At 37.2% G+C, this 26,065-nt stretch overlaps 1 protein-coding gene across 1 annotated transcript in view; it reads right to left on the bottom strand.

Moving 5' to 3' along the window:
- The window catches only part of SLC2A13 (solute carrier family 2 member 13), a 282,694-nt gene that overhangs the window by 128,780 nt on the left and 127,849 nt on the right, over nucleotides 1-26,065 (bottom strand). Inside the window, exon 4 of the mRNA XM_037058158.1 lies at nucleotides 21,943-22,051. Within this exon, the coding sequence (XP_036914053.1) occupies nucleotides 21,943-22,051 (109 nt within the window). The remainder of the gene's footprint in view (nucleotides 1-21,942; nucleotides 22,052-26,065) is intronic.

Below are 26,065 nucleotides of genomic sequence, written 5' to 3'. Positions count from 1 at the left end.
CGACAAACCTTTAGCTAAATGGACAAAGAAAAATGTGACAAAACTCAAGTTACTAAAATGAAAAATATAAGGAGGGACAATTGCCATGGATACCACAGAAATAAAAAATTACAAAATAGTACCATGGACAATTTTATAGCAACAAATTGAATTATCTAGATGAAATAAACAAATTCCTAGAAATGCAAAGCCTACCAAAATTAAGTCATGAAGAAACAGAACATATAAATAGAACTATAACTAGGAAGGCAACTAAGTCAACAGTAAAACATCTCCCAACAACAAGAAAAAATTCTGAGTCCGATGGCCTCCCTGGTGAATTCTACCCAGCATTTACAAAAAACCAGTATCAGTCCTTCTCAAATATTTCTAAAAACTGAAGAGAGAGAACACTTTCTAACTCATTCTGAGGCCAGCACAACATTGATAGGAAATCCAGACAGATATGACAAGAAAACTAAAGATCAATTTTCTTTATAAACATTGATACAAAAACCCTAAGCAAAATACTATCAACAAAATTCAGTAGCATTTTAAAAATATCATATACCTCAAATAAGTGAGATTTATTATTCATATGGAAGGATGGCTCAACATATAAAAATCAATCAATGTAATATGTCTATTCAGATGTCTACTGGCCATTTGTATGTTCTTTGGACAAGTGTCTATTAACGTCCTTTGCCCTGAATTTTTAACTTGGATGTTTGGGGGTTATTTTTATGCTGAATTTTATAAGCTCTTTATAAATTTTGGATATGAAACTTGTATCACATGTATCGGCAAATATGTTAGCCCATTCCATGGGTTGTCTTTTTATTTTGTTGCAGGTTTCCTTAGCTGTGCAAAAACCGTTTAGTTTCATGCAGTCCCATTTATTTTTTCTTTTGTTTCCCTTGCCTGGGGAGATATCTCCTGTTAAAAAGTCTTTATTTTTAAAGTTAGAGTTATATTCTATTTATAAGACTGTAGAGATAGCTTTTTATTCTACTGAAATAATGACCTGGGTACCAAACTACAAATGAGAGATGAGCCAACATACTAAAGAGCAGTTTACAAAGCATTCATTCATTATAAGATGCTGACCACACAATCTATATTTCTGCTCTGATTTTTGTAAATGTCAGAACTATATAAATGTTTGAATTTTTTGAATTCTTCATAATTAAAGTTTCTGTAATGTTTTCCGATTGCACTTGATATGCCCTTTGAATCTTTCTAAGCCTCTAAGCTTTAGATTTACATGTAGGGTACTTTTAAAAACAGTACGGGGGTAGTAATCATTTCCTCAAAGTACTTATGTCACTCTTTCAAGAAAGTATTTTCTGACTTTGGAATAAAAGAGTTATTTGAACACAAAGGGTTACAACTGCTCACATATTTTAATAATCGTGGATTTTTTTTTGTTTGAGGAACATTTTTTTCTTGCTGTTTAATATTCTGAACATTTTTGAGTTCTTTTCAACAAATTCCAAGCAACCTTTGTTTTAGTATTATGAGTTTTTGATCAGCCAAAAATTAAGTTCACCAAATCCATGCCCAGATGCAAAACAGGTCTCATTTTCATTTTGGACTCTGTTCTTTTCATGAATATTATATAGGATATCCTAACACCTGCGTGAGAGCCACTAAAGAAATTGGAATGGATAACTGAAATAAAAGTATATTTTTATATTAAACTGTATACTTTCATATTAAAATATATACTACTAGGAACAATAGGTAAATGTTCGTAAGTGACTTAAATGTGATATTAGCTAATTTTATTCTAAATGCTTTTCACAGATTTTTTACATTCAGTTTAGTTTACCATTCAAATTTCCATGTAACAGAACTGATTCATTTTATGAGGAAAAGAAATATGCATTTAAAGAAGGAGCTCCTACCCTTTGCAACAGCATGGGTGGAACTGGAGAGCATTATGCTGAGTGAAATAAGCCAGGTGGTGAAAGACAAATACTGTATGATCTCACCTTTAACAGGGACCTAAACAAGAAAACAAACAAGCGAGCAAAATATAACTAAAGACACTGTAATAGAGAACAGGCAGACAGGGACCAGAGGGGAGAGGGGAGGGAATTTTAGGGGAAAAGGGAAGGATTCACAGGAACAAGTATAAAGGCCACATGGACAACAACTAACAAGGGTGGAAACAGGAGGGAGGTGGGGGGCATGGGGGGGTGGGCTGGGAGTAAAAGACAGAAAACTGTAATTGAACAATAATTAAATAAAAAAATAAATAAATAAATTAAAAGAGAAATACGCATTTAATTTTATTAAAACACTGAGTCCTCCATGATTCAAATCTAATCAAATGCAGCTTTTGCATTTAATTTTTTCATTAATTAATGTTTTATAAACAATCCTAGAATGACCCAGATGTTGGAGTCATTAAATGTCAATTTTAAATCACCTGTTGTAACTATGNAAATAAATAAAAAATTTAAAAGAGAAATACGCATTTAATTTTATTAAAACACTGAGTCCTCCATGATTCAAATCTAATCAAATGCAGCTTTTGCATTTAATTTTTTCATTAATTAATGTTTTATAAACAATCCTAGAATGACCCAGATGTTGGAGTCATTAAATGTCAATTTTAAATCACCTGTTGTAACTATGCTCAGAGAGAGAAGGTAATATTTTTGTAGTAAATGAAAAGATAGGGGAATCTCTACAAAGAAATGGAATCCATGAAGAAGAACCAAGTACAAATTTTATAACCAGAAAATAGAGTGCCAGAGGTAAAAAATTTACTGACCTTAGAATGAAGGGAATGAAAACCATCCAGTATGAAGAAGAAAAAGATGGTTTTTTTTAAGAGTAAAGAAAGCCTGATATTATGTGAGACAATTTCAAAATGTCCAACACATGGGTAAATGGCAGCCCAGATGGAGAGGAGTGAGATAATGGAGAAAATAAAAGTTGAAGACTCTTATTTGTCATAAAGCTTCTGAAATTTGGTAGAAGATACACATTTACAGATATATAAATTCAACAACCTGTTTAGTGTTTTTTTGTTGAATTTTAAGAGTACTTTATACATTATGGATATTAATCCCTTAACAGATATATGATTGCAAGTAATTCATCCCATTCCATGGGTTCTTTTGCCTGTTGATATGATGGTCTTTTATGCATTTTTTAAATTTTCATGAAATCTAGTTTGTTTATACTTTTCTTTTGTTGCCTGTGCCTCTGGTGTCATATCCAAGAAGTCATTGCCAAGTACACTGTCATGAAGCCTTTGCTCTGTTTTCTTCTGAGCTTTATAGTTTTATGCTTTACACTTAGGTCTTTGATCCTAATTTGTAGTTAATTTTTACACATGGTATTAGGTAAGGATTCCATGTCTCTTTGTTGCTGCTGTTCTTGCATGTGGATATTCACTTTTCTCAGCACCATTTGTTAAAAAAACTGTCAAGAGGTTCCACATGAATTTTAGGATGAGTTTTCTATTTCTGCAAAACATATCATCAAGGTTTATGTAGGAACTGCATTGGATTTGTAGATCACTTTGAGTAGTACTGACATCTTAACAATATTGTCTTCCAGTTCATGAACATGAGATGTTTTCATGTATGTATATTATCTTTAATTTTAGGAAAAAGATGTACTTTCATTGTACAGGTCTTTCACCTTCTTAGCTAATTCCTAAGTATTTTATTCTTTTTGATGCTACTATATACTACATCAAATTATATTTGTAATTTTCTTTTCTGTTTGTTCATTATTGATGTATATAAATGCAACAGATTTTTATACATTATGTCCTGATACTTTGTTGAATTCATTTATTAGTTCTAACAAATTTTTTGTGAAATACATAGGGTTTATGTATAAAAATTATATCATGGCCCTGGCTGGTGTAGCTCAGTGGACTGAGCATGGGCCTGCGAACCAGAGGATCGCGGTTCGATTCCCAGTCAGGGCACATGCCTGGGTTGCAGGCCAGTTCCCGGCAGGGGACACACGATACATTGTGTGTTCTCAGCAGAGGCAACCATACATTGATATTTCTCTCCCTCTCTCCTTCCCTTCCCCTCTAAAGATAAATAAATTAAAATATTTTTAAAAAATCATATCATCTTCAAATAGAGATGGTTTTATTTTTTTTCCTTATCCATGTGGACACCTTCTTTCTTTTTCTTGCCTAATTGCTCTTGCTAGAACTTTCGGAACTCTGTTGAATGGTTCTAGAAAGTAGGCAACTTTGCCTTATTCTTGATTTTAGAGGAAAAACTTTCAAGTGTTCGCCACTGAGTGTAATAATCACTGTATTTTTACAGTAATGCTCATCATCACTAATTATCAGAGAAGTGCAAATGAAAATCACAACGAGATATCACCTCACACCTGTCAGAGAAGCTGTCGTCAATCAATCAACAAACAAGAGCTGGCGAAGATGTGGAGGAAGGGGAATCCTTCTGCACTCTTGGAGAGAATGCAGACTGGTGTACAGCCACTGTGGAAAGAAGTATGGAATCACCTCAAAAAATTAAAAATGGAACTGTCTTTCGATCCAGTGATTCCACTTCTGGGAATACATCCAAAGGAACCGAAAACACTAATCTGAAAGAACACAAGCACCCCTATGTCCACTGCAGCGTAATTTATAATTGCCAAGTTATGGAAGCAGCCCAAGTGTCCATCAGTAGATGAGTGGATAAAACTACTCTGGGACATTTATTTACACAATGGAACACTACTGGGCATAATAAAGAAGAAAATTTTACCCTTAGGGACCACATGGATGAACCTGGAAAGCATTATGCTAAGTGAAATAAGTCAGTCAGAGAAAGATAAATAAGATATGATTTCACTCATATGTGGAATCTAACGAACAAACTGAACAAGCAAAACAGAGACAGACTCATAGTTGGAGAACAGACTGTCAGCTAATGAGGAGGGAGGGCTGAGGCAGGGAAGGACTGAACAACAAAGGAAAAGAACTCCTGGACGTGGACAACAGTGTAGTGACTGCTGGGGGGAGGAGGTATAAGGGGACTAAATGGTAAATGGGAGAAAATACAACAAAGATTAAACCAAAAAGAAATAAATTTAAAAAATAAAAAAAAATTAGAGGTTTCATTTATAGAGAAAAATCATTCCCTGACACGATTGGATTGAGAAAGCTGTTCAGCTGATATATCAATCCATTGAGATGTCATTAAAATTAATAGTGCCATCAGAGCTAAATAATTTAGTCTGTTCACATGTCAACTGAATAGCAGTAGAATCTGCATTAAGCATTTAAAACTAAAAATGGACCTGCTTTTTTACCCAGCAATTCCACTGCTGGGATTATATCCTAAGAACCCTAAAACATCAATCCAAAAGAACCTATGCACCCCAATGTTCATAGCAGCACAATTTACAATAGCCAAGAGTTGGAAGCAACCTAGGTGCCCATCAGTAAAAGAATGGATCCAAAAACTATGGTACATTTACACAATAGAATTCTATGCAGCAAAAAGAAAGAAGGAGCTCCTACCCTTTGCAACAGCATGGATGGAACTGGAAAGCATTATGCTGAGTGAAATAAGCCAGGCAGTGAAAGACAAATACCATATGATCTCACCTTTAACAGGAAGCTAAACAACAAAACAAACAAGCAAAATATGACCAAAGACACTGAAATTCAGAAGAAGCTGACAGGGAGCAGAGGGGAGAGGAGAGAGAATTTCAGGGGAAAAGGGGAAGGATTCACAGAAACTAGTATAAAGGACACATGGAGAACAACTAAGGGGGGTGGAAATGGGAGGGAGGTGGGGAGCACGGGGTGAGGGGGTGGGCTGGGATGGGAGTGGGGGACAGGGGGGAAAAAAAAGAAAAAGAAAACGGATGAAAGTCTTGTCAGCCAAAAGTCTACAGTTTCTGTGTCTTAATCAAATGGCTTGGGGGGGTCCAGAAATAACATTTCCTTTCCATTTTCTTTATCAAATGCTCTAATACATTTTGTGCATTTTACAGAATTTTTTCAAAAGTTAATTTTTACAACTTTAATGCTACCTTTGATTCTTGACACCAAAACATGTGGAGTTTAACTTTTTTCTAGGTATGAAATAATGAAAAAGCACAAAGCCATTAAAAACTAGTGAGCCATATGAATTAAAATATCCTGGAAAAAATATAAACCTATTAATCAGAGCATATCCTCGGCTTCCCCCGCCAAGTCACTGAAAATATAAAACCTAAAAAAACAAATTAATTCAGGATTTCATGCCCTATCAATATGTGACCTACATTTAGTTACAATTTATATTTATTAAAACAATAAAATACCAAAGGAAAAATATTTCATTTCTATCGTTACCCTCAAAGTGGCTTTTCAAAACCAAGAAGTTGGCCAAATCTGGTTTATTCATATTTAGATTTTTTACTTTAAGGGATACTTAGAAAAGCTAAAAAACATGCTTTAATTTGATAAATTTATTAGGGTTTCTATGTTCAAAGCACTAATGCTACCTATACATACAAAATGTGATTGCTGAATTTTAACATTTATTCAGATCCTATGGAATGTGGAATTAAAAGATGAAAAGTATCATACATACATAATTGAATGAATTAACTTCATGTAATTTGGACACATGAACATTAAATAAAAGTATAAATTAAATCATACTGTAACTGTAAGCTTAGTATCAAACGCATGGTAGTTGAAAATGAATTAAATTTCCAGTAGCAACAGCCTGGTATATGTGTAAGAGTTTGGTACTTACATTGCTTCCTCTGGATCCTTTTATATAGCAACATTACCTCTAAAAGGGAAACATGTTTGCCTAAATAACATCTTCCATTTCAAAAATGATAAAATGCTAGATATTTCATGCATCAGAAAAAATTAACTTCAGAGCACTAATATTTGGTCTGTTTTGGCTCAACTTTTGCTTACTGGCCTGGGTGGAAAATTTCACTTGTATTAGAGGAGCCTATGAAATAAACTCACGCTCCCTCTAAGATGTGAATCTACTGGTGTGACTCGAGAGCCCGCCAATCCTCCCCTCGGACTCTGGCTGCACTTTCTGTGTGAGTGGCAGGACCAAGTGTGCTTATTTTAATAAATGGGGAATAAATAAAATAGAGCCAAAATGCTAGTTGTAGAGAAGCTATTTAAAAATAAAAATCTTCTGAAGATTTTTAAAAATATTCAGAAGATTCAAAAGATAAAAATATTCAAAAGATTTTTAAAGCTATTTAAAAATAAAAATTTCTGAAGATACTAAGGGTAGAACTAATTTTTAAAAATAAATAACATGGGTTTTTTTCATCTCAGAGAGGCATTTTATTATGAATTTCCAACTATACTGCACCTTAGTATTTTTAAATCCTTACGAGAGATGTTTAACTCCACACCTTTATTGCCTCACCCTCTGCACTAAAATGACTACAAGACCACTAATGTTTTCTAAAGGGAAGAACGCCAGACAAGATGAAAGAGAAGGACAAGCGCTGACTTGCCTGAAACAGCAGGTGTATAGGGGGAACCCGACAGGAGCAAGATGATTTACACTGCGGAACCTTGAAAAGGTCGGAAAACGGGAGGTACTGGATATTTTAGACACTGGCGAAGAACTAGAGCGCTGCTTGAAAATCTCCATACAAACCAGTTAGAGCCGCCCCTCCCAGTCTCAATCTCCGCCCTCGCCCCCCCCCATCTCTAACTCCACTGGCACCAGCAGCAGGGTGGGTCTACTGTCTAGAGCCAGTGGATAGGCAAGCTCTCAGGCTTGAGGACAGCAGGCACGGTTAAGGTCAGCGGAAGGCACGGTCTGAAAATGAAAGTCCACGGCCTAAAAATTCTGAGGGAGAGCAACACTCAAGTCTGGGTGCAGGATAACATTTTGTATGGCCCTCAATTTTTATTTACTTCCCATTGAGCTTTTCACAGGCAACTACTGCAGAATGCACACCATGAAAAGGGAGAAATAAAGCCAAAGACAGGGCATGTGGTCCAAGAAACAGGGAAGCTAACTAGAAGCACACAGTAAAGAGGTATTTTTCAACTGTGCCTGGACAGCACCCAGACCAGGGGGAGCAGGACGATGGAGGCTCCAGGAGGAAGGAGTGGAGGACCAGCAAGGGGTGGGGCGGCAGGATCCCGAGGAAGGATGCCCGACTGCTTCTCATTAGGTATAGCCATAATGAGAAGAGTGCTACAGTTCCACAGGAGAGTGTAGGGAGGGAAGGGATTAGTGAGGGTACACTGAGCGCTGAGCAAATCAAAGGAGGCAGTTATTTACCACAGGGAGGAAAAAATACGTTGTTCCATACGTCAGTCAGTTCACCAGTTAGGCTCGGGGGCACAGGGTAAGGTGGCGAAGGGGGTAGTGTCAACAGAGGAACACACAGGAGACACACAGCACAACAGTGAAGTGCGTACATGCAGTCACAGCGCACGCAGGTACTCACTGAATAACAACATTTCTGGAGTCATAACGATGAAAACCATGAATATTAATTAATGCAAACACTTGAAATACAATTGTAAAGGGGGGAATGGGTGAATATGAATGGCTGGGGCCTAGAGTTGGAAGTATTTCATCTTTTGTCATGGAAAGTCAACTCAGAATTTCAAAAACTGAAATCAATAACATTATATAAATATTATTTATTTAGAAATGCAGATGATAATATGCAAAAAGTATCTAGAAAGAAGTGAAAGCACTTGCTTCTGGAGAGCAGAACCTGTGGCAAAGGGAGGGAGGAACAGAGATGACTGCTTTTTGTGATAATCTTTATAGAACCTTAACTCATACAGGGTCCAGCACAAATAACGCCCCTATTTTACTACGAAATCTTTTAATACAAAATCATAAGCATGTAACTCTGTAACATGACAATATCACACTTGAGCATGCCACATGACATTTTAGGTGAAGTGCTCATATTAAACCTACACCTTATCACACCCATATTACTCCCCTACCAACCACACTCAAGCAGGCCTTACTTCTGCCAGGCCCTGTGCATGCTGGGATAAAAATAAAACTCAAAAAAAATTTCGAATAACCTTAGAAAAAGTGTGTGACTTTTTTAACCCACCACATAAATGACCCAAGTTTAAGTGTATCGTCTACTGGTTATTGAAAAAAAGTCGAAGTCAGTAAAAATGAAAAAACTTGTTTTACTGTTCTTTAATAGATCTTCTAAACAAATCAGTCAAGCCATTTGATTCATACTCTACCACCAAAATAAACAGCTAACTGATGTTTTTCATCTGGTTGTTGAAACTTTTATATACATGCCACCTAAAGTAGCAATATAATTTTAATAACCAAATTAATTCACAAATTGGCTTTCTGCTGAACTCACGGAGACAAATACTGTATTATTATATGATTCATGCTAAAAACTCCTACTCATTTTAGTTTATCTGATTTTAGAAATTATTCACATTATAAAATAATATATCCATATTAGAGATAATTATTTATGTATTAGCATGCAATTCACTGACAATCGATACACGGGAATGATCTCATACCCCCTTCATCTCTAACGTCTGCTATCGGGAGTCACTGTAAGAATCATCTACTTCCTCCCTCCCTACCAGAGACAAAACGAACACCCTCCCATGACCAGAGCCCTCAGGCTCATTACCGGGACTCTCTGCTGCTGCCGACACCACTGCTGTTTCTGCCCTCTCTGTGCATGCCCAGTCACCTGCCAACAGGGTCTGGCACCTCTCTGTACCCGTTACTGACCTGAGCCCCGAGGAGCCTGGGCCTTCTGAGCAGCTAAAGTCAGGGCTATAGGAATCCTGGGGCTGAGGAGAAACATACTTAGGATTTTGATTTGTAACTTGGGAGTTTTCCTATAATAATAGCAATGATACAATTGTTTCAAATTCAGATATGGTAAAGACATAAAGGGATTTGGGGTACCATCTTAATATAGCCACAGAGTTTCTATTGGGAAATGATTCTTTTGTGTTTCCAACTAAACTTTAATCCTTAGAAAATATACAACGGGTAAGTTGGAGGTGAACTCTGTAAAGGTTAAAGAAAGAGAAAAATACTCTCCCACAAAACAAATAGCCAGAATACAAACACCTACATTTGAGTGTGTTTATTCAAATGTACTTGTTTGCATTTTGTCCTAATTACTACAATATAATTGTTTTAATTTACTGTACATAATATTGTATTATTATAATGTCATAGCTTTATTGAGGTTAAATGATGGAATCCTCATTCTGCTACTCATGTAGCTCTTCCTTTCTTTTTTTTAAAGATTTTATTTATTTATTTATCTTTAGAGGGGAAGGGGAGAGGGAGAGAAACATCAATGTATGGTTGCCTTTTGTGCATCCCCTGCTGGTAGTTAGCCTGCAAGGAACCAGCCTGCAACCCAGGCATGTGCCCTGACTGGGAATCGAACGGCGATCGTCTGGTTCGCAGGCCCGCGCTCAATCCACTGAGCTACGCCAGCCAGGGCCTCTTCCTTTCTTTCTTTAACTGATTGTTGGATGTTTCAATTTAAAAATTGCAAACAGACCCTGCACAATCTAGTTCATTTACCTCCTAGAAAAGGTGGAAGGATAAATTCAAAGGTTGTACACCTTTCTTCCATGCTGGTTTTAGTTCTGTGTTTTAATGGAATGAGTGGTCCACACAGGCGAATTTGATTGGACTACATATTACTCGAGTAGTTCTCCCACTGTGAGGCTTGCCAATCTAAGGAGATTCAGGTAAAGAGAGAAACAGAAAAGGCCATTTTCTCTCAGTTGTTTAATAAGGTTAGTAAGGATCTGGAGAAGTCCAGTACTTCAAATAAAGGTAGAGTGCCAATATGCCTACATTTCTTTTCTTGATTATTAAAGCAAGATGAGTAAACAATCCAATGTTTCAAATAACCTCCTGAATACTTAGCTTCCTGTCTTTCAAAATTTCAGTAGGACTTTATGATAAAAGAGCAGCAACGGGTGCATGATCACCAACGACATTCTCCGATAAAGGGAAATGCAAGCATTTGTCTGCATGTCTGATGCAACCAGCATTCCCTGAGTGCCTGCGGTGGGCTAGGCGCTGTTCAAAGGTGAACCAGATCGATCAGGGCTCTACTCTCGTGGGCTTAATAACCTAGTAAACAAAGAGGATAATTCTAGACAGTGATAAATACTATGAAGAAAATACATGAAGTGACATGATACTAACGGTAGGGGGTGCTATTTCAAATAGGGCAAGGCCCATCTGAGGTGGCAACATTTAAATTTAGATACAAGCAGAAAGAAAAGGACTGCAAAATCTCTAAGGTGGGAGCAAATGTAGAGAGCTTGAGACAAGCTGGTATGGCTGAAACCTGGTGAATGGAGGGGTGAGGGTAGGAGGCGTGAATGGTAGACAAAATGAGGACCACATGGATGGAGTCTGTGGACCATGGTGGAGAGCTGGGTTGACTTTAAGTGGGAAGGAAAGCTACCAGAAGTTCTGTATTACTACAGAGTTAAGATCTCACTTATATTTCCCCAAGGCCAATCTGGTAGCTCTGTGGAAAAGGCTTAGGGATAGTGAACATGGAAACGGGAAGAGGAGACTGGCTACTGCAATAAACCAGCAAGAGAAGATATGACGAGGACAGCTGACAGTCATGTACAGGTAGACCAGGGGACGGAAACCTGCTAGATGATGGAGCTGAGCTTCCCAGACCTTCTTGCTCCACGGAGCTCTTATTGCCTTAGTAATTTTTTTCATGGCACCCCTAAATCAAAAGAAATACCGGATGGTTCTGTTTATTAAGGTATGAACTGGGTAACAATGGTAATCTGAGCAGGTTAATGTTCCCCTCACAAATTTGAAATGTCCCACAGCTCCCCTGCGAGGAGTGTTTTGTGCCTCTGCACAGTTTGAGGATTACGGTTTGGGAGCCTAGACGCAGTGAGGAACTGGATGTAGGGAGTAAGAGGAAAAAAAATCAAAGGTGGGTCCTCGGTATTAGGGTTCAGCAAGTGGACACATGGTACTGCCACTTACTGAGAGGGGTAAGAAGACAGGAAAGCACAACCACCTTGAAATGCACATTATACCTGACTTGCAGATGAAAAAGATGAAACTTAAGAGTGTCTATATAAGTCGCTCAAGGAAGCACAACTGGTTGGAAATATGACAGAATTTGACTTCAGGTCTGTCTGATGCCAATAACATCAGTTATGTTAAATACAACATCTCGTTCAATTCTCTCAACATTATTAGAGCTGTCTGATCCCAAAGACACCCAGAGCATAATCCTTTTTTTAACTGATAAGAGTGATTGTAAGGTGTTGGCAAATGGCAGTCTCATTCAGTTAGCCGCAATTTTTAAAAAATAGGAAATGAAGGTCTTGGGGGTGAAAAATAAAACTGGACATTTTACGAATGTCCACAGCTGTTGTCACCACTAGACTATATTTCTATTCCTAAAATCAGAACAATCTAATTGTCTGCCCTCCCCTTGACCCAGACCTGAACAGGATATGTGAAGGAGAAGTTTTCAATGGAATATTAATTGAATGTCAATTCCTTAGGCCAGGGGGCATGACCTCAATGGCCTCGATGGGGCCTGGCCATGGACGGCAGCAGGCCACATGGGGAAGGACTGAAGCACATGCTCCAAGAGGCAATGCAGTCCCTTGAAATCTGGACTTGAATGTGAAATTTAACAACTGCAAAAATTACACACTCTGTAAAGAAAGCATGCCTTGGGGGTAAGTTTAGTATTGCAAACAGTCAGATACATGATTAAATTTCAGAAATATAATACTTATAGTAAGTGGCTGCACGGAGAGCCTTAAAGAAGCTGAAGATCATTAAAAAAGTAATCTTCCATGCAGAAAACTAAACTTAAAACTGCCTAGTTAAATCTACTTTATACATTTCCTAGTACTGTGTGTTTTTACAGAAATGGAAATAGGAACACTTTTAATTTCATGCTGTATATTTTAATTCTCCCTAGTAAAAATAATCTTATCAGAATAAATGAAGATGTTCCAGCAAGAGACACTGTTCATTTTTCTCCCTGCCATGAATGACTGTCATCAGACTATGTGACTCTATATCACACAGTTTAATGGGATTTGAAACCCTGCGATTCCATCAGCCCCAGGAAGCACAGTCACCAACGTGGACAGAAGTCACTAACTTTAGCTCTTCGGTTGCCCTGAGCAAGAAGGAAGCAAGAGATCTGACTTGCAGAATTTTTGTCACAGGATCTTCAGGATGAAACCCAAATTAAACCTAAAGAGTGTCTATCCCATATTGTAAATCATTAGAAATGGCATTGTAGCTTGTTACTAACGCTAAAATTTCAGGACTCTTTTGGCAGTGGTTTTGAAAGGTCCTGTTCTCAAATATTGAATGCCGTGGTTTTTTGTTTCCCTAAGGTCGTATCTTCAAGTCAGTTAAGGAACACACTCATAAAGGCGGACTGAGACAGATCCAGTCACAGCGTGGGCTACAAGGAGAACAAAAACAAAACAAAATAGTCAGTAATAACTAAATCTAGCTGGCTCTGCCTGGGGAGCACTTTAAGGGGAACAATTTTATTATGTGTATGGTCTTTGGGGGGGAACAGATATAAAAATCTGCAGTTATAATAAAGTATTGTATAAGTGTTATGACAGATACCTACTAAAATGCTATAGGAGACCAGAGTAGGATCCCCTTAAATTAGCCCCTGGATGTAGTAGGGAGATGACATGTGACCTGAGCCTGGAGGTCTTTTAAGGAGAGCTGGATATTTCAGCCTGGGACAATGGTATGTATGAAGGCACTGGAGCTTGGATGAGCTTTAATCATTGCCAGAATATAGGACGTTTTGTTCAGCAGGAGGCAACACATGTGCAAAGCGGTTGGACATAAGGCAGTGCAGAGATGAATAAAAGTCAGGCCATGAAGGGCTCTAGACTTTGATCTCTGCTAAAGCTGTGGGGATAATTAAATGATTTTAGTAAGGATGAAATATGATTTGATTTTGTTTCAAAAATTTCACAGGCAGAGATAAGAAGGATAAACTGAGGGAGGTATGATTTAAGGCAGAAAAAGCCCGTTGCATCTCCCCTTCCCCACAGTATCGCTCAACCTCCTGGCCTCACAGGCTTTAGGTAAGTTAAGTCTACTCCGATTTTTCCCCTTTGGGAAATGGGACGATTCCAGTCTGTCTACTGTGGTCATGGCGCCATCATGTATGAGCAAGACCAGAGGAAGGTCTCAAACAGAGAGATATGGGAAGAGGATGGATACAGCCAGAGAGAAGCAAGGACAAAATGCCATGTGGACACAGAGACTGAGCAGGTGCCCCCAGTTTCCACTTCTAGCCTCTTGCCAGGCCCAGCTCTATTCCTGCCTCAGGCTCTTTGCCCTTACTGTAAACCACGTACTTTTCTTAAGTGCGGATTGCATGGGATTCCTTTACTTGCAAATCCAATAAGCCCTGACTAAGCAGGGCCTGAACAAGAACAGATAATGAAAATAAATAAAATAGCAAAGACGTAAGTAATGTCATGAAAGTAAAACTGAAGGAAACTGTAGCTGATTGAATTTGGATTGTTGCCTCCTTGTGCCTAATCCTGGGCACAAGTGGTCATCCCTATCATGGATCTGGGGATTCCAGGCAGAGAGGCATGACTGGTGGGAAGTGAATATCCAAGTCAAAATGTCCAGCCCTTGGCCCTGGCTGGTGTAGCTCAGTGGATTGAGCGCGGGCCTGTGAACTACACGATCGCGGTTCGATTCCCAGTCAGGGCACATGCCTGGGTTGCGGGCCAGTTCCCAGCAGGGGAATCACGAGAGGCAACCATACACTGATGTTTCTCTCCTTCTGCCCTTCCCTTCCTCTCTAAAGATAAATTTTTAAAAAATCTTTAAAAAAATGTCCAGCACTTGGCTATGATTGTGCATGTCGGAGGAGTTCTGATCTGGAAACGTGGGTTAAATCATCTCTAACCATGGCGGTGGACAAAATCTCCCGGCACAGCTGTAAGCCAAGACCTGGGGAGCACCCACATTGAGGTGCAAATTGAGTAGGAAAAGCATTGAAGGAGATTCAACGTGAAATGCTGTGATGGGCCAGTAAGAAAATGATTTTTAAAAGAATCATGGCCCCCAGTGAGGGGAGCTTAGACAGCTGACTTATTGAGAGGACAACAAATGAGAGTGTGGGGCAAGAGGAAAACCAAACTTCCCAACATCCTCTAAGGACCTCCTATCTAGCAGGCATTCTGCTGTCTCACTTCATCTTCAAAGTCATGTTTCATGGCACCTGACAGCACATCCTTTCCAAGATAAGGGAAAGACCAAAGTTTCCTGGGGAAGGACTAAGGCATTGGTGCATCGCCGGGTCCTGAAGAGCACCTGCAACCTATTTGTTTAACCATGAATCAAGAAGTGAACCTTTCCATACCTTTGAATAGTCTACACCTGGAATTAACCAACCTGGTTACCCTCAACCTCACACATGATCTGGGCAGGGGAGCTGGAGGGGCAGGGTTCTGCTTTCCTGACACCGCTAGCCTATTTCCTGGGGCACACCCCTGGACCTCCTGCTGGTGTTTCAACTTATTAACAGCATCTCCATTTTTCTATTTACCACGTGGAAAAGCATATGAGTCAGAGAAAGGGCAGGCAAAAAAGGTCATTTTTTCACATTACCAAAGTGATTCTGGGGGATCCCCAAATCATTGTTCCTAACACTATACAAACCACGGAGATAAATCTCCAGAGATTACCACAAAACCTTAAATTCACATCTGATTCAGAAAGCATGCCAGAAGGATTTGACAATCTTTTGATGTAAACCACAAATAGTGCCACATGGGGTGAACTTAGCCACAGTTCCCTCACCTCCTCAGAAGGCATTATTAGCCCTTATCATCCAAAGGTCACTGAGGTCTCCTTTCCCTGACTTAAACTTTACATATAAAGAACACATTTACCCATTGATAAGTTAGAAGAAAACCACTCTTACGATTCCTTTCTATATTTTGAAAAGAGACGTGCAGGAAAGAAAGGTATTATAAGACTTTTGTGTCTGCAGAGGATGCCACATATTCTGGACTGATGGGTACGAGGCAAAGCGGCTGGGTTAACTGTGGAACGTCCCAGCTGTCCACAGATGCCCTGGAATGTCTAAACTGTAGCGCAGTCTGCAGAAGGAAAGTCAACCTGGACACATTCTTCCCATTGGTTCAAAAGGTACGTGCTGTCTCCTTCAATCACCGTAAGAAGAGCAGGAGACATTAATCCTGATTTTTGGAACACCAAGGCTCCAAGAAGTTAAGGAGCTCCAAGAAGTTAAGGAGAAGTTAAGTACACAACTAAGTACAGTGGGTTTGGATTCTAATTCAGATCTAATACCAAAGGTTGTATTAATATTTTACATACCATGTTTCTGCCCAGAAAACAACTCCACTGAAAGAAATCTTTAAAAATATAACAGGTCATAGGGTTGCTACACAATCTTGGGACAAAGAACACAGTCAACAAAAGCCATGACCATCCTTCTTCAAAGATATGCTTTGGAAATGAAAGTGTGGTCTTAACACATAAGAAGCTAAACATCTAGGACAATCATCGCATGCACTAAATATTTAATAAATCTTCCGAACATTGTATAAATAAAACATTTTTCTTTTTTAGATTAAAATTTATCTTCTCCAGTCTGATAACTTTTCATCTAAGAAAGATTTGAAGTATTTCAAATGTTTTAGCTTCTACTTTTACTTGGAATTCCATTTTTCCTCATCCCAATGTACATCAAAGTCATCTACTTCACTTTCTATGCCATTAGAATGAGGGCAATTAACGAGCATGCCTAAAGTCCCACAGTGGAGACAGATCTTGGAACTAACTCTCTTGATTCCTGGGTCAATTCTGTTTCCCAGCACATTAAACTCATCTTTCAAAAGAGTGAACCATGCACCTTCACATTTTCTTCCCTATTCAATGATTTTCATTCAGTGAGCACAAATGACTACAAGTATACTCATCTGGAAACATTCCAATGAGATAGCGTATTGTCTTTCCATAGCTTTTTAGATTATGTTCAGAGCCCTACTGAGGAGGCAGAGAGAGGAGAAAGCTCCCATTAGGGAGTTGGTGCATTGGTACATTTTCCTGCCAGCTGCGAATCTCAGATAGAGTAAAACCTCACCTCTGGGTGAGCTTTACAATATGAGACTGCATAAATCCTTATTGTTTTCTTCTTACTTCCTGTCACCTTTAGTTTTCTCTACATTTCTCACCATTTGACCATGTTTCATGATTCCATGGTAATTTTTTACACTAGGAGAACTTGTTGGAAGAGCTCTCCACAAGAATGGAACAGATTCAAAAATACTGCACTTACAAAATTAAGTTAATTAAATCTGATTAACAAATATAAATGACTCATCCAACCAGCAGGCTGGTTTGCCCAGGAACTTCAGATGAGGGTATAAGGTAAAGGCCTTAACTGGGTACCAAGAGATTAAACAATTTGAATCCTGAGATGGAAGCAATTTTATTAGCACATACACACAGTCATTTTAGATTTTTATTCTTAGGCAGTATTAAATTCCACTAACTTTTATTTTTTTACCTCATATCACTCTAAACAAGCTTTAAACTGTCATCTCTGGGCATTTCAAGTGTTCTACAATGAAAGGGCGTATACGTGGTCTGGAGTCAGAAAATCAGGGCCCCACCCTGGCTCTAAAACCGAACTGTGCAACCATGAACAGGTTATTTCACTCTTCCTTACCTAAGTCTCAGCTTCCTTACCTAAGCAAGGATTCTTACCTAAGCTAGGCCACAGATGTGTACTGGCCCACACAGCAGGAGGTGAGCTTGAATGTAATGAACTTGAACTGAATCATCCTGCAACCATTTCTCACCTCGCATCCTCCCCACCCTGGGTCCTTGGAAAAATCGTTCTCCACGAAACCTGTCCCTGGTGCCAAAAAGGTTGGGCACCGCTGACCTAGGGAATAAATATAACTGCTCTACCTACTTGACAGGATATTTATGAACATCAAAAGAAATCATGTCACTGAAATTACTTTATGGTGCTATATATGTAAATTTATCATATTTTTTCTTTTCTGTTAATATTTATTGAGCTCATATATACTAAAGTAGTACCTGGTATTAAATTACCAATAAATTATAGCTGTTAACATTATTATTACAGGGGCACGTTATCCAAAGGTCTTTATTACGTCTTGTAAATAGGATAGAAGAGGCAATCTCTGGAGAATTAAGGTAAAGCGGTTATAGAAGTAAGAATGATCTGTCCAATTGGTATAATTTCCTATTTCTCACCCTATTTTAAGTTAGGAGGAAAGAGAAGAGTTAGCAGAGATGAATCTGGAAGCATTAATCTCAAAAAGCAAATTAAAGGTAGAAGATTTGTATAAAGTACCCCAAAGTAGTTTACCCACCCACAATCTTTTTTATTCCATCCCCTGTTTATTGCTGGTTTCTAGTGACCTTAAAATGAGTGATTTAACCACTTGGTCTTCCCAGGTAAAATTCTGATACCTTCTACCTGTCCAAGATGGACTGATTATATGTTTAGCAGAATATATCAAAATATAACTCATTATGAGGTTTTTCAAAAGAAGCAAAATGCTAACCAACAGAGATAGAACCAGATGTTTTTCCTTTCTTTTTCTACCTACATAATCTCTCTCTCTCACACACACACACTTTTGCTGTGGTAATATTGTGGGAAGGGTCCATTTATTAGTAGTTTTAGATAAAAATTTTTAGACAAAATAGAAAATTATTAACATGATAACTATGGATCATAAGAGATCACACAAAAGGGAATTTCTTAAGGGAGTTTTCTTCATCTTAATGATCATCATCATTTCTCTCTCATCTTATGTAGAAGTATTTCATTGGTCTGTCATATGGAGTGCTATAGTATTGACACTTTTCTATCAGGAAAGCTAAAGCTCCATTTGCTCTGTTCTCTTCTCTCCTGTGAAGAGAACAATCTACTCACGGCATGTTTGAAATTAGCGATTAGAGTCATGCGAGGATATTGCCTCTTCTAAAAGTTAAATGTAGTTGTCTGAAGTATATCATGGTTTTAAGAACTTAAAAGTCCCCTGTTCGGTAAGGTAAAGGATGATAAGGTATAGGGTAGGATATAAACATGAGTTATCATACAAAAAAACCCTTAAGAACATGTACTTACACACAATATATTTTTTCATGATACGAGATGAGAAAATTAAATATTTGAGAAGAAAATCTATTTGCTTGACTGAGATAAGTCATTCAATAGGTCACAAAGAAAGAAATATAGATCCTATGAGGATGAAGAGAAAAATTAAACATGAAAAGATTATAAAAGGCAACTGTAAGGATGACTTATATTTCAATACTTTTCTAGGTGATCTTTCTATGAACTTTTCTTAGTGAGAAACTGAATTCAAAATTCCTCATATTTCAGGTTTGCACAAACCTTGGGGTGAAAGGTGAATTTTACAAAAACATTTTAACCTTTACAGTTATTAGATTTGGGCTGTGAATATGGAAGGGTACTGCCTACTTTACTTTCCACTTAAAATTGAAGGAAGTGGCTGGAAAGTGTAAAAGTAATGAAATATACATTATGAAGTAGCCATAAAAACAAAACTTTGAACTAACAAAACAATATTTTAAGTAGGAAATTAGTTAATATTTTCTACTAAAACCAATAACAAGTAAACTATTAGGCTCTAATTAAAAGATTATTCTAAATTAAATGAAACAAAATTTAGGGTAGTAGTTACTGACTCCTGAGAATAATGGAAAAAGCTATAAACACATCCACCACCACACACGTGGAGACAGACTAGAGAAAACAGAAGACAACACATTATATGACAGCCCTAGATTAGTTATTTTCCACCCAGATAATGACATTAGTGCAGTCTGTTATAATGAAATTAAATTATACTAAGGATGATGGGTTTAAAATGTAAATTCTAAAGTTGTGTACTATGAATAACCATAGTTATTTAGCAGAGGTATCACATCATTTACGTGACTAGCAGTTTTGCATCAGGTAGAAACAATCTAAATGTAGGCATCATCTACTTTATTTTATTCTTCCTACATTCTGGGGTAAATATACAAACTCAGGCAAAAGCTGTATGACATTGCCTGCATCATGTATAGTTTGTGATAAGCAAAGCACGTTAATGACTATCATAAATCTTAAGGCATAGCAGGATCTTTACACTCACATCACTTGATCTCACTGTGAAAAGAGTTGAGGGTTTGGAGAAATGACTGCTTTATTAAAATTTAAAAAGCTTATCATCAACACATTTTAAACCAGGTATTACAAATGGACTGTAAGTCACTTCACCGGCCTCAGCTACTACCCATTGATGAGAGTTAGCTCACGCAGCCCTGTGTTACAGGAACACACACAAAAAATACACCAGAAATTTGTTTTCTATGCTTTTAAGCTTGTTAAGTTTAAGTGCCTGGAAAAGAGTGGAACAAATGAAAAAGGTTTTCAGAAATAGGACATATTTGAAGTTAGGCTAATAATCTAGATTTTTACAAGGCTGTGACTGCACTGCATTATTTGAAAGTGTGGTGCGGGGCTCGTTGCAACTCTGCACCATTGGCCCCGAGGATGGTGAGCACACCTCAGAGCAGTCATGGTGTGCCACGTCCAGAAAACAAACATGCTGGACATACCAACAGACAGGCTTCAACAGAGCTAATACGTGAGGAAAGATGAAATGAGATGTCAGAGAGACGAAGAAGAGGACCAAACATTAAAGATGCAGTCCAAAAGTTGTAGTCTAACAAGGATCCTTCTTGAGTAATGTCACATTCATCCAGGGTGTGGATGTATTTAAAATGTAGCTTCTTAACAAATCCAGATTTAATCTAGTCAATCATTGGGACCTAATTATTATTTTTAATAATCATTTTAAACAGATTCATTCTTCTCAAAATATCAAAAAATAATTCATCATATCCCAAGTAATTTAAAAGGAAAATATCAAGACTCCTAAATACAAATGGTTTACCGGGTAAATTTTGATTTTACAAAGTCTGTAATTTTCTAAGAAATAATTTAAAAACAACAGGTTGGAGAAAAAAGCTTCTAAGACTTAACAGGTTTTCTCCCTATGATCAGTATCTCAGCAAAATCTGTGACTTTTCTCTAACCCACATTCCATTACCTAGGACCTGCTCTGTGGAGAACAGGAATAGTCCCATATGGCCCTGATCACAATGTGAAAGTATTTATTAAATGCGAGTCTATTTCATGTATGTTTCCTCCACCAGCCTGTACACTCTGCGAGCCCAAAGCCATGTCTACTTTATTCACTGCTACGTAGCTAGTACACAACAGGCCATCCAAACAGGTTTAACATAGAGTAACTGAAACGCTGTGGAACCTCCCACCATTCACCCCACTTCACCCCAACACACATATAATAATGGGAGTTACTCTGAAAACCAGAAAACAGGGAATCTGCATTTGCCCACTTCTCTGCTCCCACTCCATTACTGGTCCACTGTACTCTGGTCGTAATAAACATACTCCTACTAATGTTCTTATCACATTGCATCATAACTGACTGCCCCAAAAGGAAATAAATTAGTTATTTGTTTTGTTTGCCCATTAGTCTGACAGTGCTAAGTGACTTCCTTTTCTTCACTTCTAACCAGCATCAAGAAATGGCTTATGAAAATGATATATTCATTAGTTCAGAATAAAAGGAAGTACTGGGTGGCATAAAAGAAAAGTTGTAGGAAATCAACTAAAGCCAATCATTACAACAAACAAATTTCCTTCTACTTATAAATTAATGGGATTTAAAATTATAAAGTTAGGTATCTTCCAAAAGGAAAATCCTACACATTTAATAACATCAAATCACTATGAGTCCTATTCTTTTTCTCCAGGTAAAAATAATACCTTCACAATCTTTTCAGTAAAAAGCCAGAAAGAAATACATACATGACGGTGTTAATGCCTGAGAGCTGTTGGAACATTTGTAGGCCACAACCCACAATTAAAGCTCGGCGAGTGGGGGGATAACTCAGCATTCTGCAGATCACAGGTCCAGCTTTTTTAAAAAAGAAAGAAAAAGAAGGACACATCTATTATTTTAAGTTCCCACAGTAATTTGTCCCATTAGGATAAATTTCCCCAAATTTCTGTGAAATCAACAAGTCTAGGAATTTCAAAACAAAACACATATACTTTTATAGAAATCTGGCCACAACATTTTTTTAAATAGGCATAGTATATATTATTTGAGTTTAAACTGTAAAAACAATAAGAGAGAATCCAAGTTAAAGCAATTTATGAACACTAGGAAAACTTACATAACCATAAGAGTCAGAAATTATTCCTCCTTAAATTCCTATAAGCTGTATTAACCACTCTTTGTTCTTCCACTTCCTTGGCAATTAATTAATACTTAAAATCCACTCAATGTGGGACTACTTAAAAAATCACTGACAAATTGCTTTAATCATCTCCCCCAAATGGCATTCATTAAAAACAATTAAAGAAGGAACAGAATTCATTTGACTAAAGTAACAAAATTCCTTCTAATCTACTTAAGTTAAGAAATTTGGTCATGATATATCAGACTTTGTTATGGCTATAATGGGTATTATTAATAACAGTCACCAAAATAATAGAAATAAAATTATACATAATTTACAAAAGCACCACATAAAATACTATATATGATATATAAAATACATACATTATATATAATTATAGCATGAGTATATATAATATATAACCTATTATGATTATAATTATAAATTATATTACATTGTATATATTTTGCATGTCATATTATATATCATATTAAAATATATAATTATATAGTATATAATGTAATATTATATATTACTAAATGTCATATAGAATAATATAATAATAATATATATTGTTTCTAGATTTTGAATAGCTCCCCAAGTGGCATTCAGTGACTGTTTCAAAATATAAACAGCCTTTCAAAATGGGGCAGATGCCTTGGTGTCTGTCTCAGAATTCTGGGTCAAGTCTGGAAAGCTGCAGACATGAACCACTGAGGCTTTAATAAGGTGACTAACCCTACTGATGTCTGTTGTCTGGGCATAATTACTAAAAGTGCCCTTTCTATTCCCCTAAGTGCTTCAATTACACCTTCACCTTGGCCTGAAGTGTCCTTATGAGGCCAGAGTTGACTCTGAGGAACTATGATATTCCTGCTGTTAGAAGGAATGGCCTGAAATCACTGGAATGTTAATCGCTTAATTAGAGGCAATTTTTTTCCTGGAGGCCAACTCTCATTACTGAACTTCTAAGCTAAGACAAAGTAAATTAAAATCCAAGGAAGTTTCACCATTTCAGGAATCTTTTGGAAATCTAATCTTCCATTTCACAGAAATGGAATAGAGTATGCTGTTTTCTCCGCAATTAAAGTTAATGTGGGATGCCAAGCCCGCGTTGATTAGAACTGAGCATTACAGGAGTGGGAATGTTCATCTTTACATAGGTGTGATTATAGTCACATGCAGGCTTGATTTACTGCAAATGATTTGTCTCTCACTGGTAAGACAGGACCCATATAGAAAAGCTCAGTGCAGTGACAACCCATTTAGAAAGTGGGCTGAGAGTATCAGAAATGTCAAATGGCTTTAGATTCAAGTAAAACCTAGTATCTAGTATGTCAGGAAGGTTGTGTGAAATAGGTAGACTTAGAGAGCTTTACTATGACGGTACTAAAATATTATCTGAATCAGTTATATGAAAGATGAGCAAGCTTATCTGTAAATGTAGGTATCTACAAAGAAGCCACACAAAAAGAAATACACAGTGTTCTATAAATATCTACCTATTTCCATAAGCCAAAAATTCAAACAAAAGATTATCATTCACCTTGTATACCATGGAAAATGTATAAAACAATTGACAACCAAACAAAAGCAAGCAAAATCCCTTCTCAGCTCTATGTGGTCTCCACAGATGAGAAACTGGCCTTCTGCAAGGAACCAATTAAAGTATTTGAAAGGCTGCATCTACTTTTGCTGTTAAACTGTTCCATGATTTGATGGACAAACTAGATAATACTGATTTCAGAGGGCAAAGTAACTAGGGAGAAAATGATGACAAATTAGGTTTAAAGTTTGACTTTCCAAAATATCAAGAGGTAAACTATTGTATAAGCATCAAATTTATTTTCCAGTTTTTGACAATGTAGTTTTGAACTTTCTTGTTTTGAATTTCCCGTTAAAACAATGACAGTTCTTTATTAGATTGGATTTTTAAAAAGTAGATCAATTTAGTCACAGTAGCTTCACAACTGATTATGCATAAACAAAATTAAAGATTTTCCTCTCATTAAAATCATAAACCTAGCTCTAGTAGGCAGTAATACTGAACAAATGCAAACCACCAACAATCTTTATATCACAGAAGCTATGAGGCAGAAGAAAAAAATCAAATATACTAATTGGCTAAATGTTCACAAATAAAAGTTTAAAACATCATGCTCTACTTACTACATTTCTTTTGATTTTTGTAATTAAAAACATTTTGTGCAAATATTTCATACTTAATTAAAAATTGTGTCTTTGAAACAGAGAAATTTCCACACAATAAAAACTACAACCTTTAAATAAGTAAATTGGAAATGCAAGACTCAAACTGTAACAGAAAGCAACAGGTGCAAGAACCCAAACTGGGTTCATCTTTTCCTTCATTCTGAACACCTCTTATTAAGTCACCTTCGTAATGATTTTCCAGGTGTGGCAAGGGCTCTGGTGGCCTGGATGACAAGGATGCTCCCACAAGCTCAGCCATTCCTGCGTGGGAGGGAGCTGAGCCTACAGAAGCTTCTCCAGGCTCCATTTGATGAAAAATGCACCAGAACAAACTTTGTTTGGTTCGCAGGCCTGCACTCAATCCATTGAGCTATACCAGCCAGGGCTAGAACGTACTTTGTATAAGATCATGGCTTTTGACTTCCGTAATAACAGTCATCATGCAAAAATGAATGAAACAGTAGTTCTTATGACAAAGGACAGTGACTCCTGAGATTCAGGAAACAAATGAGATGAAACCTACAACTTTCCCAGCTTAACGCCTTGAAAAAATGTCCAGGCTGCAACAGAGGGAGGGGAAATCGGATAGACCTTGTTGGTCTCCTTGGGATGAAAAGGCGAAGCTTAGAATCCAGGGGTGCCAAGGTGGGTGGAGTTCACAGGGCACAGCGCCAACGAGAGAGATCCAAAGGAGAGAACACTGAAAAACCTGGATCACAAGAAAGAGTATTCAGGCAAGGTTTCCTCAGTAATGTCATAAATTTAGTTTTAGATTAAACATTGTGTGGGCAGCACCTAAAATAGCTTAAAAGCAAAACTCAACTGCCTCCAAGTGACTCAGTAGCATCCCAGAACAGACTTTAACAGTAAGATCAAAGTTATAATCTCTGAATACAACAAAAAAGAGACAGGAAATCACAACCTGTGACAATAAGGTGATTAATTCATCAAGAGGACATAACAACCCTCAACATCTATGCACCTAATCAGAGCTTCAAAATGTCAGAAACAAAAACAGACCGAACTGCAAGGGGAAATATAAAAACCTGCAATGTATTTCATCACCTCTTTCTCAATAACTGATAGAAAAAGCAGGCTAAAAATCAGCCAAAGATACAGAAGACCTCAACAACACTATCAACAAACTTGACCTAACTGATATTTAAACAATCTTCTACTGACCAAGAGCAGAATACACATTCTTTTCAAGAGTAAATGCATGGTAAATGTCTTGAAACATTTACCAAGATAGCTTTTATTTTGAGGTCTAAAATCAATCCCAATTAATTTAAAAGGATTTAAGTCATACAAAAAGGAAAGTTCTCTGACCATAATAAGATTAACATATAAAATCAATAATTGAAAGACAACTGAAAAATTCTCTGAACTGGAAAATACTTTTCTATGAATCAGTAAAACAATGGGAAATCATAAAGTATTTTGAACTGAAAGAATATGTGAAAATTTGTGGAGTGAACCTAAAGTAGAACAGATGAAAATCAGAAAAAGAGGGACATATGAAATTTGAAAAAAAA

The sequence above is a fragment of the Sturnira hondurensis genome, unplaced genomic scaffold, assembly GCF_014824575.4.
Source record: "Sturnira hondurensis isolate 20B ecotype Veracruz unplaced genomic scaffold, ASM1482457v3 Scaffold0009935, whole genome shotgun sequence".
Taxonomy (NCBI): Eukaryota; Metazoa; Chordata; class Mammalia; order Chiroptera; family Phyllostomidae; genus Sturnira; species Sturnira hondurensis.
Note: the sequence above shows the minus strand (reverse complement) of the source record. Positions and strands in the feature narration are given on the sequence as shown.